The following is a 24,049-nucleotide window of genomic DNA, read 5'->3' on the forward strand; positions in this document are numbered from 1 at the left end:
ATATAGCAGGACAGTTTTTATCTTTCCCTGAAGTCCCTGAAGGCAGGAAGAGAGCTGTGGTCGTACGGGAGGCCATGCTCTCCAAACAGGGTTGTTATATGAAGCTATATAAATATACTGTACAGCAGTGGCTCCCAAACAATGTACAGAGGCACACTGGTGTGCTGTGAGATAAGGTCGCGTGTGACAACAACACATTATATTATTTTCAATATATACAACTATAGAAAAAGCTATGAGTTATGTTATGCTATGGACAGTTCAGAAACGGGGCCTGAGCTAGGTCTCAACTAGATCAGTGGCTTAGCCCCAGCGCCTATTGGGGGTCAGCCGCACGCAAAGCAAAAACACTTTTTATGTGTTTTTTTTGGGTGGTCCCTGTTCTGCCCAGAACAGGTTTCACACTTTAATGAATTGATATAAAATCCCCCAGAGTCTAACCAGTGGCGTGTTGATGCCACTGTTCAGATTACGATGCGGAAGCCATGAATCTCTGTTGACATAAAACCGAAAAAGTAGAGCGACGTTTCTGACTGACTGACAATCCTCACAAAGTTATATCCTCTCTCCAATTATGTAAAAACCTACAGAAATACTGTACAGTGTCTCTGGTGTCTCTGGTGTCTCAAGCAGTATTAAAAGCCCTGAAGTCCCTTAAGAAGTGTCTTGTAAACCCCATAGAAGAGGCAGGTGTCACAGCAGGAACAGCAGTATAACCAGTAAGACACCTGAGGGCGAGAAGCGACCTTGGCCAAAGGGGCGAGGTCTCGTGCACACATCCGCCTTGTTGCAGACTGCTGGGCGAGCGCTGGCGCTTATGGCATGAGGTGTCAGATCAACATGGAATGAATTCTGTACTGGCCATATAAGGAGCATGTGTACAGGGTTTGATGAGGTCAGATCAACATATGGAATGTCAGAACAGGTCAGCTCCATACAGTATATGGAGATCTATAAGGGTGGTAGCGGGGACATTCTCTTGACTGTACAGGGTTTGATGAGAGCCCATGTAGCGCCGGGCCTTAATTTTCGGGCCTGTTGAGAACTCTAGTTTTCGTCGGGTGCCGGGGAACTATTAACTTTGGGGCAGGCCCACCTAGAGTTTGAAATTTGAATGGACAGGTATAAGTCAAAATATAAAAAAATTAATAAAAGGGAGACATCGAAGAGGATCCACATCGACAATTTCTTGTGGATTTCACTGATGCATGTTGTTTACTTTACATCATGGATTCTACCTAGCTCTGGTCCATAGCCTTCTACTGCTTCTACGTTTCTGCCCTTCAGTATAAGGCTATGGGACTTTCGGTTTAAAATCTCAAATCGAAATCAGACCAGCCTCTCCTCTTTAGCGTAAATAAAAATTAAGTTTTTTCTACTCACCAAAACAAACGCGGGTTGTGTCATTAGAAAGCCTACTTTCCTTAGTGGACGCACTCTGAGCCCCCCACCACACGTATAAACGGTACTTTTTGGCCCAAAGGGGATTTTGTTTCCACCGGAAAAAAAATACTTTTAGTTACTCCACTGCGCCTTCTACCGATATTGCCCAGATAATTGCCCATAGAGGCAATTGCCTCATAGAGGCAATTCTGGCCATTGAGTACCGTTTATACGTGTGGTGGGGGTTCTTTGTGTATATAATCTTCTGTCACACTTTCTGGCCACCCTTGTTTTTCCCCCCACTCAGTATATTCTTCTGACGTCTCTTTAGTTTTTTCCTTTCGACATGACACTTCTGTTCTAAGCGGGTAATACTGTCAGTCATGTTAATCATGCTTGTTTGTTGTGTTTTGAATGGATGGAGGTGTGGGAGGGGCAGCAGAGCCTGAGGGATGAATGGATCAGAATGGAACTGAACCTGAGATACACAAGGTACAGCTGGATGTGACCCATGAGCACAAGGTCAGCAGAGAACAGCTGTGATGCTCGCTCTGATAGAACCAAAAGTAAATACAGAGTCGTATAGATTAAAAGCTCACAACTCAAAAGGACATTGAAAGCAGTGTTTTTTTGGGGGGGAAGCGTATATTTATGAAGTGTTATGAAGTGAGCACATGTTGCGTCTGCTCACATCTATGAACAATGCCAAACCCTTCGCTGTTTGACTTTATATTCATATTTGGTCAGAAATTGACCAAAATCAAATCTCATAGATTGCTGATACACAACGCACTTATCAGTAAAATAGACATCATGGGTACTACGTAAAAGGAACCTGTTACAATCCACTCAGCTAACTGATGTTTCGTTTTTGATTGAGTTAGGGCTTTTCATTCAGAATGAAAACTTCTGAAGTCATGTTTTGATATTTGATATTGATATTTATAATTTATATTTATAATATAATTTATATAATATATAACAACAAACAACATTATAAACTGTTCACTGACTCACTGTGAACTGTACAAAGCTTATGTACAACTCTTTTTGTTCCTGGTTAAGATGAGCTCCCCCCCCCCCCCCCACTCGATAGAGCAACAAGTATGCTACTTGGAGAATTTGCATCTTTGGGATATGATCTTTGCAAACTATGATGAGGTTGCTTTTTTCCCTTCTTTTTTTTCTTTTTTTTCTCTTTACATATAAAGCTTATTTAATTGAAACCATTTAAAAACAACAGACAATTCGTCATTGTCAGAGTGGTACTGTAGTTCACTGGATGAATTCAGCATTAAGGCCAAGAAAACCACATATCACAACAGTGAACCTATCATAGAGAAATGGATATGACTGACCCAGTCACCAAGCTGAGCTGTGCTGTGGGGATTTGAGGCGTAGCCAGCCAGATTGTCAGTCTTTCTGTATTGTTCTTTGATTTGTGCAGGGTGCTCTTAAGTCACTTCAGTCACTGAGTATCATTAGCATCATTTATAGCCTATCCTGTATCGGAAGAGGATGCCGCTTGCCAAAAAGAACAGCAACACGTTAGCTCAGCTGGTACAGTACTGCATAAAGCCTGACCGATACATCGGCTTGGGTGATATACAATACAGTATGAGGTCAAAACCTCATACATGGTCTAGGACCTAGACCATGTTTTGACTCTAGGTGGTCTAGGTCCAGATTCTAGGTCTAAGTCCAGAGTGCAGAGTCCTCGACTCGAAGACTCTGCATAATCGAGATCGGACTCAGACCCAAAACTCTTGCCTCGAACTTTAGATCACTCTTTCCCAAACAGTGGGTTTGTTTCCATGCGTTAAAGACTACAGGTTTGGGCCCTGCTGGTAGTATTGACCCTGAGTATTTGGACCCCTAGCCCCATTGCCGCTAGCCACTTCTATAAACAGCTTTTGTCCCACACGCCTCAAGATTTCCCATTGACCATGAAAGGGGAATTCAGGTCAAATGTCCGCTAAATCTTGTCCCCTCACGTCTCAATATTTGCCATTGACAATGAAAGGAGAAATTACGTCAGAATTTCGCTAAATATGATGTATATCCAATTACAAAAAAGTTTTACAGGGTTCCGAAAGGGTTCTTTCAAAAATAGCAAAAACAAGCTCAATGCCTGCATGGCATTGCAATGCCTTCTGTGCTTTTTTGTGCCGGTTATGGTTATAACAGATTTTTTTTTTAAATATATATATATATATATATATAGGAGACAAAAAAGCGACTCCTGCACATCCAAAAAGACCCGTAGGAGGTGCAAGTCTAGTTAGCAGGCATGGACATCAAAAAAGAGAGGAAGAGAAAAACCTTCCATGAAGGAAGGGACTGCACACTCCAGGGAACAGAGACGGACAACTTACTGCATCAAACGTATTTATTAGCACGACGCGTTACGCGTCTATATATATATATATATATATATACATGTATACAGTATATCGTTAGTGTTCAGTGCTGGACACGAGGCTTGTGTTGATGCTTGTTTGAAATGACAGGTACAAGACAATGTTTACGCTGCGTTTCTACAATTATGTCATATAGTGTATGACTGCATCATCTCTCATTGTGTTCCAAAAGTTTAATTAGTGCAACGTGGGCTGTTCGTCGACTGCATTAAGTGGTGGAAAGTAACTATAACTAAAGTACTTACTCAAGTACTGCAATTTTGACATACATGCATTTACTTTACGCCAGAGGGTTAAGCCCTATTTCATACTTCGGCTATCCAAAAATGGCTAATCTACAAGCTTGCATCGTGTTGCAATATTGTATTGTGTGTGTGTGTGTGTGTGGGGGGGGGGGGTTCTGCTATTCTATTTTAAAAAATAAGTTTTTCTAAAAATGTCTCAACACAAATCTTCTCTTCAGGGGGTCCCTGGCACAAGACATTTTCAGATGGGGGGAGGGGGGGACACACATTATGTGGCCACATATATCAATTTGGGTGTATTTATTTGGCATGAAAATGTTTGAGAACCATTGCTTTAGACTTAGAGTCTCTATTTTACTCTACAAAATCAGAGCACTTCCATTGTCTTTATGAATGTGTGTCCTCTCATGGTGTCCAGTATGGTGACAGTTTCTAGATGGGTCTGTGAGGTGACAATGACTTCAGCCGAAGCAGAGCAGAGGGAATTCAGCACATGTGGTCATTGACATGTTCTTTTAAGAGGCGGACACATTTAACCACAAAGATGCCATTTTAAATCATATTAGCTTTGGCAAGATTAAAAGAAATAAGCCACTCATATAACTCATATAAGTCTATATATATAGTCTGCCTGTAGTTCTGCCTGGCGTCTATACTTTCTCCTACTTCTTTGTGTCAAACCCCATTTGGCGTTCTACAAGCTCACAATGCGTTGTGATGCGACACAATAATGAGCTTGTAGATCTGCTATTCCACGCTCCATATATGGCCGTCAGTCCGTCATGCCTTGTGACACGCTCCATATACAGTATGGCCGTCTCCATATATGAAGATCACGATACTGACCTCATCAAACCCTGGATAGCCATGCATGGAGAAGACTGGATCATCACCTAGATATGTATACGTATGGAGCCGGCCAGCAACTCTACATCTTACCTCAAACCCTTAGATCTCCATATATGGAGCTGACCTGTTCTGACATTCCATATGTTGATCCTCCCCACCTGTCCTTCCTCTTTGATGTCTCGCTTTTGACTGATTAATTTAATTCATTCATTTTGACTTGTCCATTCAAACTCTAGACGCCCCAAAGTTAAAGGTGCAGTTGTGCCCGGCAGCCGGCGAAAACTAGAGTTATCAACAGGCCGGAAATTTAGGCCCGGCCCTACCTGGACCCTACCTGGGCTGGCCCGAGGACTTACTAATTTGCACACATTTTACGGCCTACCCATCCCGAAAATGTCAATTACAAAATAATCACACCCGTGTGAAGTGAGGGCGCCCTTATCATTATACATCATAATACTGTACATCATCTCATGTACAACTGAATTTATGTAAGATTAGTTCATCTGACAGGCAACCAACAGGTGAAAGCCTGGCTTCCCAACATACTGTGATGTGTGTAGTCAAGTGGATGACTCATATGAACTATAGTATTTAGAACAGTGTAGTATTTTCATTTTCATAATTTCGTCTACATCCATCCATCCATCTTCAACCGCTTATCCATAGTCGGGTCGCGGGGGCAACAGATCCACGAGAGACTTCCCTCTCCAGACAGAGCAACATTAGTGACTTCCTCCTGGGGGATCTCGAGACCAGTGGCCAGTGAGTCGATGTGTTTCCTCCAACTGCGCCTTGGCCTGCCCCGGGGTCTCCTTCCAGTGGGACGTGCCTCGAGGACCTCCCTAGGGAGACGCCTGAGAGGCATCCTAACCAGATGGCTGAACCACCTAAGCTGGCTCCTTTCCAGGCGAAGACGCAGCGGCTCTACTCCGAGTCTCTCGTGTGACTGAACTTCTCACCCTATCTCTAAGGGAGATGGCAGCCACCCGTCGAAGAAAACTCAGTTCGGCAGCTTGTTTTCGCAACCCTATTCTTTCGGTCATGCGTCATGACCCACACTTCATGACCATAAGTGAGAGTAGGAACGAAGATTGCTTGGTAGACAGAGAGCTTTGTCTTCTGGCTCAACTCTCTTTTCGTCACAACAGTGCGGTACAGCGACTGCAATACTGCCCCTGTCGCTGCGATTCCCCGGCTGATCTCCTTCTCTCTCCGTCCTCCCCTCACTCGTGAACAAGACCCCGAGATACTTGAACTCCTTTACCTGGGGTAATGCCTCAGTCCCTACCCGGACTGCACAATCCAATCTGAGGCCAGAACCATGGCCTCAGATTTGGAGACGCTGATCCTCATCTACATATGACGTAAATTTTCCCTTCATTGTCAATGGCATTTAATGTTTGTGTTGCCACAAATGCATATTTGGCAGACATTTGACCTAATTTCTCCTTTCATTGTCAATGGCAAATATGACACGTGTGTGGACAAAAAATAAGGTCCATATATGGGCATTCCCAGACCTGTTGTTTCAGGGCCTTTATGGCCCTGAAAGATCACTGGATGCAGCCTTCCTGCCCTCAGTAACATTTACACATTCACACATTTTTATATCATTTTTATCCCACGATTTTGCAACCCAGTTTCTTTCACCCAGTGCCAATTATCTAAGTGTATCCTGGGCACTACACTTCCTCTGCCCACCTGGGGGGGGCAGCGGACTGACCTCATGCCTCCTTCTATGCATGAGGAGTCCAAGCTGCTTCTTTTCACCTGACAGTGGGAATTTCCCTGGCCGGACGTAGCGCGTGGAAGGAACACGTTATTCCGACCAGTTCCTTTCCCCTCCATCAGGCTGTGCCACCGTGTCCGTATTTGACCTTCTTCTATGCCTGACCAGGACCTGGGTAATCAAATGTTGTTCTGTACTTGTATGCAATGACAATAAAACTCCTTGAACCTTGAACCTTGAGGTCGCTTCTCGCCCTCAGGGTGTCTTACTGGTACTTTTACTTCAGTAATTACATTACTTAAGTAAAACATTAGAGTACATTTGAGTACTTTTTCCACCACTGTACATGGGCAACAATGAAAAGGGTCAAATCGAATCAAACTGTCTTTATATAGCACATTTCCAACAGCCAAAGGCCGACCAAAGTGCTGAACAAGGAAAAATACAACATGACATCGAAGGCAAGACATAAAAACAATAACATACATGACAATGAGCAACAATAAAAAATAAACAAAGGAACTCAAGTGCAATTAAAAGCAAGGGAGAACAGATAGGTTTTGAGTAGGGATTTAAAAACACAGATGGACTGTGCAGATCTGATATGGTGAAGGGCAGTGTGTTCCAGATCCTGGGGCCTGCAGCCGCAAAGGCACGGTCACCCCTACTTTTCTTGCTGGTCGTAGAGCTCTGAGTGGGACATAGGGCGCAATTAAGTCAGAGAGGTAGGAGGGTGAGAGGTCATGACGTGTTTTAAAAACGAATAAAATGACCTTAAAATCAATTCTAAACTTAACCGGGAGCCAGTGGAGCGAGGCGAGAACTGGAGTGATGTGGTCCCGTTTTTTAGTGCCAGTGAGAAGGCGGGCAGCTGCGTTCTGCACTAGTTGTAGGCGCCTGAGTGAAGCCTGGTCGATGCTAGTATACAGGGAGTTGACCCGAGTGAAGCCTGGTCGATGCTAGTATACAGGGAGTTGACCCGAGTGAAGCCTGGTCGATGCTAGTATACAGGGAGTTGACCTGAGTGAAGCCTGGTTGATGCTAGTATACAGGGAGTTGAACCTGAGTGAAGCCTGGTCGATGCTAGTATACAGGGAGTTGACCTGAGTGAAGCCTGGTTGATGCTAGTATACAGGGAGTTGAACCTGAGTGAAGCCTGGTTGATGCTAGTATACAGGGAGTTGACCTGAGTGAAGCCTGGTCGATGCTAGTATACAGGGAGTTGACCTGAGTGAAGCCTGGTTGATGCTAGTATACAGGGAGTTGAACCTGAGTGAAGCCTGGTTGATGCTAGTATACAGGGAGTTGACCTGAGTGAAGCCTGGTCGATGCTAGTATACAGGGAGTTGACCTGAGTGAAGCCTGGTCGATGCTAGTATGCAGGGAGTTGACCTGAGTGAAGCCTGGACGATGCCAGTATACAGGGAGTTGAACCTGAGTGAAGCCTGGTCGATGCTAGTATGCAGGGAGTTGAACCTGAGTGAAGCCTGGTCGATGCCAGTATACAGGGAGTTGAACCTGAGTGAAGCCTGGTCGAGGGAGTTGCAATAATCAAGTCTAGAAGATATAAAAGCATGGATATTGGATAACCATCTCCAGCTGCTATGGGGGGAGTTAGGATTTAATCAGGAGGAGGACACTGGGGCCAACAGCACCAAAGACCTCTTTAAGAAGCCTGGGTGTAATGCAGTCAGAGGGACAATTTGATGGGCGTAGTCGCATGACCACATCTGTGAGAGCAGAGAGAGTTATGGGCTCAAACTGGGAGAAAGTGGCAAGACTGGATGGAGTGTCAGGGTCATGGGTCAAAGGTGAATGGATTGCCCTAAGGTCGGAGATTTTGGCAATGATAAATGGGTGTCACAAAGGGACAGAATCAAAACTTCAACACTGAAAAAACAACAGAATATGCACACCAGAATCCACAATGGGAGCAGCATTCTGGTGTGCAGATTTCTTTCTCCCTCTTTAAAAAAACATCTTTAATTTATATTTAAAATTCAAATAATACGAAAAACATATTATATATTATAATTAGGCAAACAATACACAAATTGTGTTATATACATTTTGGAAGTGCTTTTGAATCTGCCCCTTCACCACCATTCAGCCCTATAAAAGCTTAAATGGAGTTAGCCGGTTTTTGCCCGTAGTGTTTTACCAGTCATTTAGGGGGCCCCACTTGCAATATCCTTGCAGTCCACCAGGCTCACAGGTTGGGAACGGCTGCTGTAGATCAAGAGAGGAGAGGAGGCTCCACAGGGGGGGGGGGGGGGGTGTGTGTGTGTGTGTGTGTGTGTGTGTGTGTGTGTGTGTGTGTGTGTGTGTGTGTGTGTGTGATAGGGCCCAGAATCTTTGATTATTATAATATCTAACGTTAACAAACTGAGGCCCATGCAGATCTTTCCAGGCCCAGTCAGTCATTAGACACGTTCGGCATCCTCCACTGGCAGGACGGCAAGCGTTTGATCTGACCCGTAGGACACAGCCTGCACACTGTCTCCATTACACACACATGCTCATCATCCAGAGAATCGAAAGATTTTTTATTTATTTTTTGCTGAAAGAATATATCTCCCCACACGTTGTACTAATGATGACCCACTTCTTCTTATAGTTATGATGTGTAGTGTAAGTGTATCAATATCAATGGTGGAAAAGTATCAAAAGCACCAAAGGACATTGGATAAATATATATCACCCATTGCTTCTATTAGTTAGGAAGGATGGATAATATCACCCATTGCTCCTAATATATAGGCTATATATCCTTTTCATTTTCCAAATGAAACAAGTATACAAAAGAAATTAAAAAGGTAATTGATGAAACACGGTGCCCCACATATTAGAAGGACAATATCAGTCACCAGAAGCAGATTGGTCTGTTTTCAATGAGTAACATTATCATCATCATCATTTTCGACTGCAGTCGAGATCATAGATTTCACAATGCCACACCGTACTTTCCGGTCCTTAATTGTCATTCCCAGTTCCTGCTTACTGATGCATGTGTCCCTAGCGATGACATCAGGGAACGACAGTTTTCTACCTCTGGTCTGCTTTGACGCAGGATTCCAGAGTAGAAGGGAAGATATAACCTCATTGTCAGCTCTGTATAGCAGTGGCTGGATAACTGTGTTCTTCTGGATCGGGCTAGTGAAGAAACACGGGGAAGGTTGCCATATATTTGTCAATGGGTGGCTCTTCCAAGAGAGATTTTGCGCTCTCATTAGAAGGCGGGTGTAAGTGCCATCCAACCATTTCTCTAATTTCTTTTAAAGTGTCCATGTCTCTGAGACATGTAGAATCGGCTCGACGGTCGTCCTAAATATTCTTACTTTGAACATCTTACTAAGCTGGGTTGACCAGAACTTATGCATGTCATTGCAGGCTGATCAGGCCATATGCTTCCTAGTTTGAGTCCTTTTGGGAAGAAGATATCCTACTATAAGAGTGTGTGTGTGTGTGTGTGTGTGTGTGTGTGTGTGTGTGTGTGTGTGTGTGGTTGTAATGCACATAACTCGATAACGTTTGCCCCACCAACTTCATATTCAACACATGCATTCCACACCCCCGCAGGGAGTGCAGTGCCCGGTATTGAGTCCTCCAGAACCACCACGAAAAGATCTGGCTCTGCCAGTGGGCCTAATCAGCTTAAAGGCTCATATACAGTACAGTCTGGATTTTCTACTACAACATGACGTCACGAGCCGCGGTGAAGAGCAAACCACCGCCACCGCTCCAGCCCTTCTCTCTGTTTTTACTCACCACCGCTCAACGTTATTTTAGCTCCGGTGGTCAGCTCATCACCGGAGCGGTGGTCACCTTACCACCGAAAACCCAGACTATGAATAGGCCTTAAATCCCCTCACCCGTGCAATTTACAGCCTCTGCCTCGGCCAATGGATTGCCATGGCAACCCCACACCTGCAAATTGATTACTTAACCACTCCACTTTTCACAGTCAGTTTACACTCTTCACACACAGGCAGACTGGCAGATACAGAGATCTCCATGTGGGACCATAGACTACTGTGTGGGACACAGACAGATTGTTAAAACGGGTATTATTAGGTTCCCAAGTTGCATCACTCTCAAGTAGGCCAACGGTACAGGTCTAGTATATGAACCCAAATACTTGTAGTCATTAACCTGTTTCAGAGGAGTGTTGTTAAGTGTTTTTACAATGTTAATAACATTGTTAATAACATTATAATAACATTGTTAAAGTGGAGTTTGAAGTTAAGTGGGTTTATATAGGAAGGGGGCGTGTCTGATAAAACATGTTTGAAAGGTTAATATCCCTTTATTTTATTATATTTTATAATTATATAATGTTCATGGGAAATGCATGATTACAGTTAAATGTGTCTCGTCAACAGAAAGCTATAAAACAAAGACAGTTCAGCCAATATGACTTCATTTGAATAAGATTGATTGATTCCTGATTGGATAAAATTGGTCTCATGATGTGAAAATGTATTTTCTGCTTACCAACGAGCTGGAGAGGCAACACTCTGTAAAGCAATGATTACTATCGAATCGATCTTTAACTTTCTTTTCTTTTTCTTTTTTTTCTTTTCTTTTCCCCCTTCTACTTAATTTAGACTAGCCAATTATTTTGTAACCCCTTTTCTCTCTGTGCCAATTGATTCCTCCCTACACAAATTTCTGTGTCCTCTCATGGTGTCCAGTATATGGTGACAATTTCTAGGTGGTCTGTGAGGTGACAAGCGTGTTCTGTACGGACTCACCTGCCAGTGAGGAGCCCCCACCAGGAGGACGTAGACTCGTAGAGCCTCCGTCCTACTCCTCCTGCCAAACACTCCACACTGACAGGTGCCGCCCCAGCCCCTATACCTATAGTACGTGCAATGACAGAGCTTTAACTTTTTAACAACAAACATTTTTTGAGTGGTGCAACCACTCCTAGAACCAGCAATGTCCGTACGTCCGTCCGTCCATCTGTCCGTCAGTCAGTCCGTCCCTATGTACGCCTATGTTTAGGGTACCAACAGGGGGCGCTGTTGCTCCACTCACTTCAGACAAGTCAGATTTTTCTCTAAAATATCACAAACATCAAGTTTATATCACCATTAATAAAAGCCAAATAAAATGTGTGCCTCAAATAGAGAAAGTTGGATTTAGAGTGGAAAGAGAAAGTTGGATTTAGAGTGGAATAACATTAACTTTATCTGCATGCAAACTATCCCCCTCAATTCCACATTTATGGAGCTTCCTCTTATGTTATTTTTTCCATACAGCTGAGCTTTTCCAAGTGCATAGTTGAACTGAACAGTTTTACAATATTCCCTATTATATGCTAAATGTGCTTCTCTGTCCAAAAGCAATATTGCTGTAGAGAAACCTTGTATCCATCCAATCTCCATACTGTATATGATTTGTGAAGTGCTGTGAGCTTGTAGATCTGCTATTTCTGCTAGTATATAGTTAAGCGTATCTGTGGTTCTGAGACTACACTGGATCCATGATTGGCAAAGTTTTGAACTCACATGGTTTCCACCCGACGGCAACGAATTGTGCTGTTGGCCTGCGGATATTGAACCCATTAAAACAGGGAAGCATCTGTGTCATTTTATACTTTGGCTATTCAAACTTGCGAAAGTAACCCCCCTGCACAAAAAAGTCAACAAATTAGAACCCGGCAACTACTTTGCCGGGTTTACTTTCTATTCTTAGCTCCATCTCGAAAGTGAAACGAATGTACGTTATTCAGAACATCCCATTCCACTGACACATGTCTCTTCTATTTGAACGAACACATCAAACACAAGGTGGATGCTGGTAAATACTGCGGCATGGTCATGCTGGACCCCCAAAAGGCTTTTGACACCGTAAACCACTTTTAATAACCACCATTTAATAAGCTAAAAGCAATTGGTGTTGATAGCACATCAGTGAGCTGGATGCAATCCTTCTTGGAGAGGAGAGAACAGATGGTGAAGGTGAACGGAACACTGGCCTTACTTCCAGGACGAAGGCCTGTGCGCTGAAACGCGTTTGTCTGTCTGGTATGACTGCTGCTGCGGAGCACTATCATTATTAAATAAAGACTCTTACTCGACTGAGAGTCCAGATTATATTAATTTACCACTTTAAATCCAGCTTCACGGCATGTCATTATAGGTGAAATGTTCCTAATTGGCTAAAATAGCAGAGATATGTTCTCAAAGTTGGGTTCAGGGACCCTCAGAGAGCAGGAAACCCCCCTATAAATTGTATAAAATTGTGTCACAGATCTTTTTCATGCATTTCATAGATAGCTTCATAGACTTGTTTCACAGCACTATCATCAGTGTTGTGTAGATTCATGTTTTTGTTTTGTTCATCGTTTTGAGGGGCGCTAGTTTTTGAAGATTATGATAGACACTGCTCCCGCTGCCACCCTTAGATCTCCATATATGGAGATGACCTGTTATGACATTTCATATGTTGATCTGACCTCATCAAACCCTGCCTGTACACTCAAGACACGCTCTGTATATGGCCAGTACAGAATTCTATATGATGATCTGACCCCCCATCACAAAGCGCCAGCTAGGGCTCACCCAGCAGTCTGTTGTCACCCAGGCAGATGCTTCTCACCCTCAGGGTGTCTTACTGGTAATAGATAGTGACTGTTTTATTTATTTTTATATTCTTCAGGGGCGCTAGCACTATATTCAGCTATAGTGTAGATTTTTGTCCTAACACAAACATTAAATGCCATTGACAATGAATGGAGAATTTACGTCATGTGTCTGAGCAAATCAACATATTACGTCATGATGATGTGCGATGATAAGAGCGCCCCTCACTTCAGGTGTGATTTTCTTTTTACATTTTAACAACAAATCTAATGGGGTCCCTGGCTGGCACAACGTGTTTTCCGATCGGGGTCTGTGGCCAAATAGGCTACTTTAATTTGGGTGGTCCTTGACATGAAAAGGTTTGAGAACCACTGCAACCATGCACTGGAACGCTCGGAAAGTGGTTTCCAAACCCTTTGTTTTATTTCAAGGACCCCCATAACTGAGAGCGTACACAAATCGAATGATTCCATTTGTACGCTCTCAGAGTTACAGACCTGTAAGGGTCCATTTCGAATCCACTCAACCCAGACGGGTCCCTGGACCACACTTTGAAAACCACTGTACTAGGGTTCATGTGGCATACTGTACCGTGCAGATCGGTTAAAATAACATTGTATTCATTGAAATAAGTCCTGGGTTTTACGGCAGCATGGTTCAAGAACATTCCCCACTCCGGACAATCCCTGCTTCATTGAGGAGGGATTTTTTTTTCAGTGAGCCACATACCAGCTGTTATTGGACACGATGCAAGAATGTTCAACCTTCATTGCATTTCATCCAGTTCCAACATTCTCCCACGTGTCTTAAGATATTGGTTCTCAAAGTGCGGAAATCTATAGCATTAAATTAAGGTGAACCGTCCATTGTAACCCTATTTTATATTTGAGCTATTTTCGAAACATTCTTGAAAAGTCCTGAAAAGGTGTAGAAAAAATATTCATTTAGAATTTATTTTTACACAACTCTTCTCTCATTTCTAAATGAGCAGAAATGACCTATTGATACCCATGGATACATTTTGCAACAGGGGGTCTGGAGCCAGGCCTCTGACTATCTGGGCCTGGGGGGCCTTGTATTGGCATGGAAAGGTTTGATAAGCCCTGTCGAAAGAGCAACAACCACAAGGAACAATAGCATTTTCTTTTTTATTACATGAAACATGACATAATTTATCTGAAACGTAAACATTCCTCAGTGTCTCTCCAAAATAACTTGCAGCAGATCCATCTATTCTAGTCTAGATCTTGCACCTCCAACATTATCTAACTAGCCGAGTGTGTGTGTGTGTGTGTGTGTGTGTGTGTGTGTGTGTGGTCAGAAAGAAGTTCAAGGCGGGCGTGATTAATTTAGCTTTGTTTCCACATTCTAGTCTTACACAAGTCTTGATTCTGCGACCTCTGTAATACCTCTCTGAGTGTCCCCAAACACAACATGACTAAACATGACCTATTGTGGCACATTAGTATAGAGGCAGCCCTGGGGGAACCAAGTCAACTATAGGGCTTATGTGGTTAAAGTAAAATAACAGTTTGATAGAGGTTAGATTTCCATGTAAATGCCTATTCATAGTTTGGAGTCTCTCAGTAGGCCTTAACTCCAAATATTGGTGATATATATTCAATATTCAATTGCTCTGTTGATTAGAAATGTATATGCCTTGTTGACTTACATTGCAGTGAAACAGGTTCCATCATGGCAAGATAACACACAACCCAAAGCGTCATTGTGCTTTACAGAGGCTGTCATAGCAATAGGACTGATTCACACAATATGATCCTGTACAAGTGTACATGATCCACTGACTACATGATCAGATTGTGTGACTGACTAGTGTGAATTATCAATGCTGTTAGGTAGTCTGACTCTGACTGACTTTTTATTTTATTTTTTTACTTCATTACCATCACTTAAGTTGAAGTTTCAACTCTGATTGGCCTTGAATCATGTTCATCATAATGTATTTGAATAAAGCAAGGTGCATAACTTCGTCATCACCTTTTGTCACAAGCTAAAACTTAATCACGCCTCTTTGCTTAAGGCAAGGGTTCCCAAACTGTTCAGGCTTTGACCCCCAAAATAATCGTGTTGTATGTTATATATGTATGATGATATATAATCTTATCATCATACATCATCATGAATCTCATACTGGCCAATCAGAATGCCTGTTGCCTGTGATTGGTTAGCTGATTTGTTCGTTTAGATATGACGTAATTTCTCTGTTTATTGTCAATGGCAAATATTGAGACGTGTGGGGACAAGATTTAGCGGACATTTGACCTGAATTCCCCTTTCATTGTCAATGGCAAATCTTGAGACGTGTGGGGACAAAAGCTGTTTATAGAAGGGGCTAGCGCCCCTTAAAAGTCACACTTGTGTGAAGTGAGGGGTGCTCTTATCATCATACATCACATTCCGTGCTCAACCAATCAAATCATCAATATGTGGTATACACAGACCACTTTCGCCCGACCTGGAAGTGATATCCCTCCATATTTGAGCCACATGCTCATTCTAGGCTGTGTATCAACGTGGCATGGATTAACTTTCTTAGTGCGATCGGGATGTAGGTGTTTCTACCATGAGTGAATGACACCATTGGATACACTAGCTATTCACAAGATTATCTCGTTCTGGCACAGTGTGATTTGTTTTAAATATAGGTTGCCTAATTAAAATGAAACACTAATGACATAATACTGTGCTGTGTTTGATGTGCCAATTAAACATAAGGAGACGCCTTATCTATTGATTTCATTAATTCAATCTTATTATTCTACATTTGTACATATTGGAATGGTACAGTTTATACCACATAAATATTGATAGAAGACAATTTAATATACATTATGGTACAAGCAGATTTCATATTACTGGCACTGATAATGCTTGATAAAAAAAAAGCTTAAATAAAGTTCCACTTTTCTGTCCTCCCCAAAGTCTCAGGAAAAGATCAGCTCCCCTGTTAGCATAATCTTTAAAATTGTTTAGTATGCTTTCCATTCTCAATGCAAAGACAAGAGTGACTATTGCACTTTAAATGGGAACCCCATAGATAACTGTGGACTTTTCAGTGATGGAAAATGAATGAATGAATGAATGAATGAATGAATGACGACAGTGGGGTGAAGTTGCTCCCCATTAGAGCAGTGTAGAAAGTGTATAATGTCAAAGTGTGGCAGATGGCTGCATCGATGGCTGAGGAGAACGCTCCATCCAGCCCTCTCCCCCTCACCTCAGTGTGCGTGAGACGTGAGTACAGAACATTGTAACAGCTACAGTATTAGTTTTTTCAGTGCCAATGTGAATTGTCCAAAGAAAAAAGCCACCATCTAGTGCCGAGCCCCCATCTGCATGTAGACACACACACACACACACACACACACACACACACACACACACACACACACACACACACACACACACACACACACACACACACAGTGACGTTCTGTCTCTGTGTCCCGACCATCAACCCCTCTCTGATGTCAGTCAGCCGCTCCAAGTTCAGAGTGACAGAGGAAGGTAAACCCGTGCTCCTTCACGGTAATGCGTCCATTGCTTCGGTGACAGACAGGGGCACAACAAAAAGAGGGCGTCCGCCTGGTGACGTGTGGATTCCATACGGTACATCCACCTTTCAAACTGTCATCATGTCACTCATTAGACTTTGGTGTGTTAATATTGTGGCTGGGCCACTGGGGGGAGCTGTTGTCCTCTTGTCTTCTCAGGTGCTGTCTCTGCTGGTGGCCTCGATCTGCCTGTGAAAGACAAAATGACAAACCTTTTCATTTCAAGAACCTCCAGGTAGAGTTACAGACCTCCACTCAGAACCCCCTCAAGATGCAGTTGGACCCTGGACACCACTTTGAGAACCTCTGCTTTAGAATGTATCATGGAGGGGTTATTTTGTTCTAAACGTGGACATGGTGATCACATGCTGTACACACTAAAACTGCACACAGAATGTGATTAATGTTTCCAGAAATGATATTATCCCATACTGTACCTGTAAATGCAGAAGCGGTTGCACCCATTGTCAGAGTGCAGTGTACACATGCAGCGCTGGGTCTCTGTACTACCCCTCTGGATGGAGGGCTGGGGCTCCACACCCCTCTTGGTAGAGTGATGTGCCTCCTCACCCCTCTGAATAGAGTTCTGGGGCACTGTGCCCATCTGGGCAGAGCGCCGTCTCCGCTTGGAGCCGTGGTAGTTTGACATACCATAAGGCACAGTGTGCCTGAAAAACACAACATAAAGTTTCACTGTTAGTCCTTGGATCCCCGGTGCCTGTCCGACATAATCACATACAGAAAAATGAAGATCTGTCTGTTGCCGAAGCTCAGATGGACGGCAGCCTAATATAGAAATCCTGGCAGTTCTATACAAAAACTGATTTCTATAAGCTAACAATGATTCATGCTTGAAATTCTATTCTTGTCAGAAGGTAACACCGTCATATTACAGAGTAATAGACATTATATGTCTATATAAGCATTATATTGGTAATACGTAGGTACAAGCACGTGTCGTGCCAACACAGTTTATATTTATAACCACTTGAACCCTATACTTAGTTGACTGGAGTCCCCCAGGGCTCAGTACTAGGAAACCTCCAGTATTCACTCAACACTAAATATAGGCTACCATTGCTGTCGGGCAGAAAGACTCCATATTCTAACTTTTTGTCTTTTTTCGTAAATGAATGCCCTATTTGATCATACTACAGCGTCACACAAAAGCATTCAAAGTAGAAGTTTGAGCTTGTAGATCTGCTACTTTTAGCCGACCTACGAGATCACAACTCGTAGCAACGGGACGATCTACTATCTAGATTAGGGACGTTAGGGTTCATTTGGTTAAAGGGCGTTTTGTCCCAGAATCAGAATAAACACTAAATACTGGGAATTGGAATTAATGATAATCAACTCCGTTCCATGCACTTCTACTTTTGCAACAGTTGGTTCTGATCAAGCAATATGATTGACTGAGAGTGAGAGCCACGTGTTATTTGCTTAAACGGCAACGAGTTACTTAGCAATGCTCATTAAAAAACCAGCCCCACCTCATGAACAGCTCTCAGCGGTTCCAAATCTCAGGTTCCAATATTTTAGATTTTCCCTCCTGGACCCCTCTGGGGTCAGGTTTTAACAGAGATTAGAATCAAGCGTTGATACAGTATCGCAGTGTTCTAATAAAAATTTACATCAGATATGTATTTTTTTTTAAACACAGATATAAAAAATACTGTTTTTAATTAACGCTCAACCTTGTGTGTTTTCAGAGATTTCATAAGGTACTCGCCTGCAGCTCATATCTAGGATCAAAGCACTGACAACATGTTGTCACTTCCAGCTACTGTTTCAATAAGCAAGTGTTTGAGTTGTCCGTTAAAAACAATTTTATATATTGTACACATACTGTGCCATAGTTACTCTAGCAGAACAGTGAATATGAAATAGTTAGTTATATGAAAGTTATATGAAATAATGTGCCATCTACTATGCACCACATTCACTCTGCAATTCCTAAAGTTCCATACCTTGTTGTTGCATTGCTACAGGAACCAGATAATTTCTCCTCAAAATAAAACTTGAACAATATTAAATTAGACACTTTTAGACCGTATGGCATACCCTATGTCTCATTAACACCAGCAATATCCAGGCCTATAGGAATCCAATATAATGCATTTATTTTCACTGTGAAATCCTGGCTCTGACAATATTAGTTTCTGTTCTGTGTGATATCAAATGTAATTTGATCTGCTTGCTTTTTATTAATAACATAATTGTATGGCGGAGGTATAGGGGGTAAGCGACTACAGATTGCTTCTTCCCCCGAAGTGCAGACGTGTATACTGGGACACATTTACTATCAAACTGAAACAGCTTTAACATCTTAAATATGGAAAAGAAAAATGTGCCCTGACAGGAATGTTTTGGGCGTGTGCCATGCATGCGCCGACCCCCTGGGTAATTGGAGACGCTATCCTTTAAAATTATCTGGCGCGTGTACAGTCGTATGGGTGACACGATGATGATACTGTATGTTATTATTATATGGCCCACACAAGGCTTCCCCTCCTTACTGCAGAGTGTCTCGTGTCAACATGCTCGTAAAAGGACCAGGTGAAACATGGAGGCACAAACACATGACCTGGGTCGACCCCATGAAGAGACAACCTTATGTGTGCAACACATTAGTGCACCCAGTGACAGTCGAGGAAACACCTCACAGATGTGCGATTCATACCATGTGGCATTCACGCACACACACGCGGGCGAACACACACACACACACACACACACACACACACACACACACACACACACACACACACACACACACACACACACACACACACACACACACGTACGCACGCACACATACACGTTTGTAGTAGGCCTACTACACTTACTACATTTTAGGATGGCAATTTATTTTATGCATGCTATTCTTGAAGCCTAGCCCTGGAGCCGAAAATAGGCAGTGTGACACATAGCTTGCAAAGCTTGCATACTTTTTTCGGGGCACAACACAGTATAATATGTCTATTTCTCAAAATTGTACTTGTGGGAACGTTTGGCTCTCACAAGTATATAGTACAAGCACACACACACATGCACACGTGCACACAAGCCGACTAAGGTGGAAGAGAAACTGATGCCCAGTGAGCTCTCAGCCTCATCTGCAATGAGTTACTTCTCCATGTGTCAGGGAAGCATGTCTTTGAAGTGTCTTAACCACTGTGCTAGCTTGTGTCAGCTCATATGGAGCTGCTGGGAGAGATGACACCACATGAAGTGATTCACTTCTTTAACAGTCGCTTTGCGCTTTATGCTTTGTCACGCGCTGACAGGGATGCTCGCTATCTGCGGCGATCAACACCGTCCTACGATGAAGCATGAATTTAGCTTTAAGAGTCACTCTAGTAGACCATTGGTTCTCAAAGAGGGGTCCAGGGTTCCTCGAGGGGGTTCCAAATCGAACCTTACAGGTCTGTAACTCTGAGAGTGAACAAATGGTACCACATGGACCTGTTCCATTTGTACAGTTATGGGGGGGTCCTTAACTTTGAGAACTACTGCTTGACTAGGCCTTGGGCATCAGTTAAGTTCTTGTACTGAAGTTGATGAGATTTTGTGTCACAGAATTGACTTTGATTAAATTGGAGTTCAGGAATGTGAGATATTTTCTCATCTCTTGCAAATTGAACCTGTGCTTTTGAGCTTGCAGAGAGGTCTTCAGCCCAATGAGCTTGCAAAAAGAGTCAGACTGTAAGTGATTGAATAATGGGTTTGGGTTGTCAACAGAGTTCTCTGGAGCCAAGAACTGTAACATGCTGGTGACAGAAATGTGGTTTTGCTCTCAAAAGCCAAAATATCAATGTTTTATTGGTCTTTTCAAACAGACACACCCATGTTTAGGCTACTTAGCAACAATCTAAACATATTTTGGTTCCCTAGAATGAAAATAAATGCTACGGACTATTCTTTTTCTCCTGCCCCTTTGCTCATGTATGCACAGTACTCATGAGCCTTCTGAACAGCTGCTACTGAACATGACAGGCTAAGGCCAATTTATACTTTGTCGCTCACTGAAAGCAACAGCCACTGGAAAATGTGTTGTTGCTTAATAAACAAGATGATTAGTCGATTAGAGCAAGCGGAGGCTTTAATAAATAACATCTCCAACACAAGACCTTTGTCACTACTGGAAAGCAATAAGACACCCACCCGTGCCAGTAGCCTACACACACACACACACACACACACACACACACACACACACACACACCAGTGCTTCAGTTCAAACTGAAACCAATTTCAAACGGAAAGGAAATGTGCTGCGCAGATGACAGCTTGCTCTGCATGACTTACTCTGGCGTGTTGATCCAGATGATGTCGAGATGGCAATAATAAACGCACTCCTTGTCTTTGTAAGAGTAACATGTGCATCTCTTAGCGCGCCTCCGGGGCTCCTCCGGCTGATGGAAGACTGATGTCTCAGACTGGGGATGGGAGCCTCGCAGGCCTTCTGCAGGGACGACGGGAGCTCGGGCAGCTTCCAGCTCCCTCCTCTGGTTCACATCTTTGCTGGAGGAGGAACCTGCAGGCAGCGGTATGCAGAGGGATCCAGAAGATATAATCACTTGACACATTTTAAACACTTAACCACTTATATGGTTGACCGGAGTCCCTCAGGGCTCCACACTAGCGCCTTTTCTGTCAATCTGGTATTTTCTACGAAAGCTTTCCCCACAATATGGATGCTGGGGTTTAAGTGCATGAAGCCTGATTTATAGGCTGTATACTTCATCGTGCGACTGTCTTGTGCGGCGAAAATAGCCGATCTGCTATTTCAAAATGAAAATGAATAATAAATAGCCACTTAAACTCTCTAGACATAGTAGGCTAGGCTAAACTGGTATTAGTTGGCTCTGTACTTGGACAGCTTTTTCCCGTCTACACAAACTTTCTTTGCCAAAAATAGATGACAAAAGATTGATTGTACAAGCTCACAGCGCATTGTGATTTGTGAACCTGTAGGTTATGGTCTACTCTTGGAAAATGTTTCTCCCTAAATATGAATGCTGGATTCAAGTGGATATAGATAGATAGATAGATAGATAGATAGATAGCAGGAAATGTACAATACGTTTAAATTCCTGAGTGATAGCATATGGCTATATTATCCTCATGTGTCACTTCTTTGTAGAAGTTAATACACAAAAAAAGAACCCCGCCATTAAATCAGCTTCCCACTGTAGCCTATGTTTAATTTATATTTAATTGATCTAATTGGCATAATATTGTAGAATATATATACTCGGCTATAGGACAACCTGTTGCACAGAATATCAGATCAAAAGCTGCCTGATTCTGTCTGCAATATAGGCTCCTGATCTTCAGCTGCAATTTACTCATACTTAATGTAGCCTATATAATAACGGTAATATTATGCTCATATAGGCTACAGTAGCGTGCCCAAGAAATAGCCAAGAATTCTTTGTACAGCACCAGGCCTGGGCATGGCTTATGCTACTTTTACGTCATAATATACAATGTAAAAGTGCAATGAATTCCTAGAATTCAACAATAACTGTATGTCAGAGAAGGTCAGAGGCAGGGTAGAAGTTAAAACCACAGTGAGAATGCATTGGTTTACATTATATAATCCTACAAAACAAATTAGTCTAACCACGGGAGCCACTCAGCCACATCTCCATTGTTGTGGGCATTATGGTGATCTTTATCTTTACGCACGCGCCCCTGCAGGTTAAACCTACAGCCATATCCACAGTTCCACACCCAATAGAAAATGCACAGTAGCCTATAATATAGTGAATAAACGTGAACGCACCATTCGCTAAAACTGTCGTTAGGGCGACGAGAAGCAACACTCCCACGTCGATCGATGAGACAATAGCCATCACACGTGAATGACCAATGTGATCAAAAGGACGGCAGACCAGCAGATGTCTGTTATTTAAACACAATTAATGAAAATAAAAATCCCAAGGTATGAATCCAATAGTCCAAACGTGTGTCTGCCTCAGTCAGGTCTTTCTAATTAAAAGGTTGCGCGCTCCCGAAGAAAAGCTCCCATTTGATTTCCAAGAAGTGCAGGAATGATTACTGACAGTTTGCGCCACTTCATTGTCCCGACCCTGTGCGTGCGTCTACGGTGCGTGACAGACAGTGTGTGCGTGTGTGACAGTGTGTGTGCTGTCCTCACCATGCATGCTTTTATCAAGCGAGGCGTATAAGCACCTCCCGCTGGATGTAACGTGGATGACACGGCATTGTCAATTTTGCAATGTAAAAATCCTCAGTGTAAAGTTAGTGTAGTGTGAATGAACCTATTTCAATGGTTCCATCTGCACATTCTCAGAGTTACAAAGGACAAACATTTTAATTGGTTCTGTGTGATATTTTCTTTGTTTTGTAAATGTTGTGAAGAGTGTTCAGTAACATTAAGGGTCCCAGGCCAGCTCCCTAGGCCAGCCTATACATTTTCTGGTGGGTCAGCAATTTCATAGGCCTACCCTATAGGCCTACCCATAATTAATCTGCTTAAAATGTATAGTTTCAGTTTCTTTATTTTTATTTCATCAATTCCAATTTCACTTGGTTTATCATGTGTATCATATGAGATCTGAATGGATAAAAAAATGTGTATCCTCACCGGAAATGTATTTTCTGTTTAGGCATACTATAAACAGCTGTAGCAACATATCAGTGCCTACTATACTATCACAATACATAGCTACTTATTAAAACAAATGCATAAATCCACTTTTAATACAGAGGAATGTCTGTCTCACCGGTCTCCATCAGGTCAGGTATGTGTTCTTGTGGGCCAGCATATTAAGCACAATAGTCGGCACAAAAAACCCACAAAAGAACAGAGAGGTATATCCATGTACTTAACTGTATACACACATGCATACAGTGATATGTAATGTATTCAGCTATATTCATATACAGTGACCCACATACACATTACCTAAAACGAAATAAACAACTAAAGGTTAATGTTTGCATTCATGCATTCGGTCTCCTTGGCTAATTATTAAAGAGGGGTGAGACCCCAAACCAGCCTGCCCTGCGGTCAGGCCAAATCCTCAGGGGGCAGAGATGCGGCAGGAACTGGCCAGTCCCCTCAGTCGTCTCTTTCAACTCCTCTTCTCTCGTGGCTTGTTCCCTGACCAATGGAAAACTGCTAGAGTGATCCCGATTCACAAAAGGGACTCTAAATCAGATCCATCTAAGTACCGTCCCATATCCCTGCTCACTGTCATCAGTAAAGTGATGGAATCCT

The 24,049-nt window shown here is 42.8% G+C and overlaps 1 protein-coding gene across 1 annotated transcript; it reads right to left on the reverse strand.

Moving 5' to 3' along the window:
* Positions 1-15,060: 15,060 nt before the first annotated feature.
* Positions 15,061-22,885, reverse strand: LOC310862479 (endothelin-3). The gene is made up of 4 exons (XM_083770410.1): positions 22,589-22,885; positions 21,106-21,334; positions 17,232-17,462; positions 15,061-16,983 (listed from the first exon to the last, which is right to left on the reverse strand). Exons 1-4 carry the CDS (start codon positions 22,656-22,658, stop codon positions 16,950-16,952), a joined length of 564 nt encoding a protein of 187 aa, XP_083626536.1. The 5' UTR covers positions 22,659-22,885; the 3' UTR covers positions 15,061-16,949.
* Positions 22,886-24,049: the final 1,164 nt, after the last annotated feature.

The sequence above is a fragment of the Protomyctophum parallelum genome (genome assembly GCF_964188405.1).
Source record: "Protomyctophum parallelum genome assembly, chromosome: 8".
Classification (NCBI taxonomy): domain Eukaryota; kingdom Metazoa; phylum Chordata; class Actinopteri; order Myctophiformes; family Myctophidae; genus Protomyctophum; species Protomyctophum parallelum.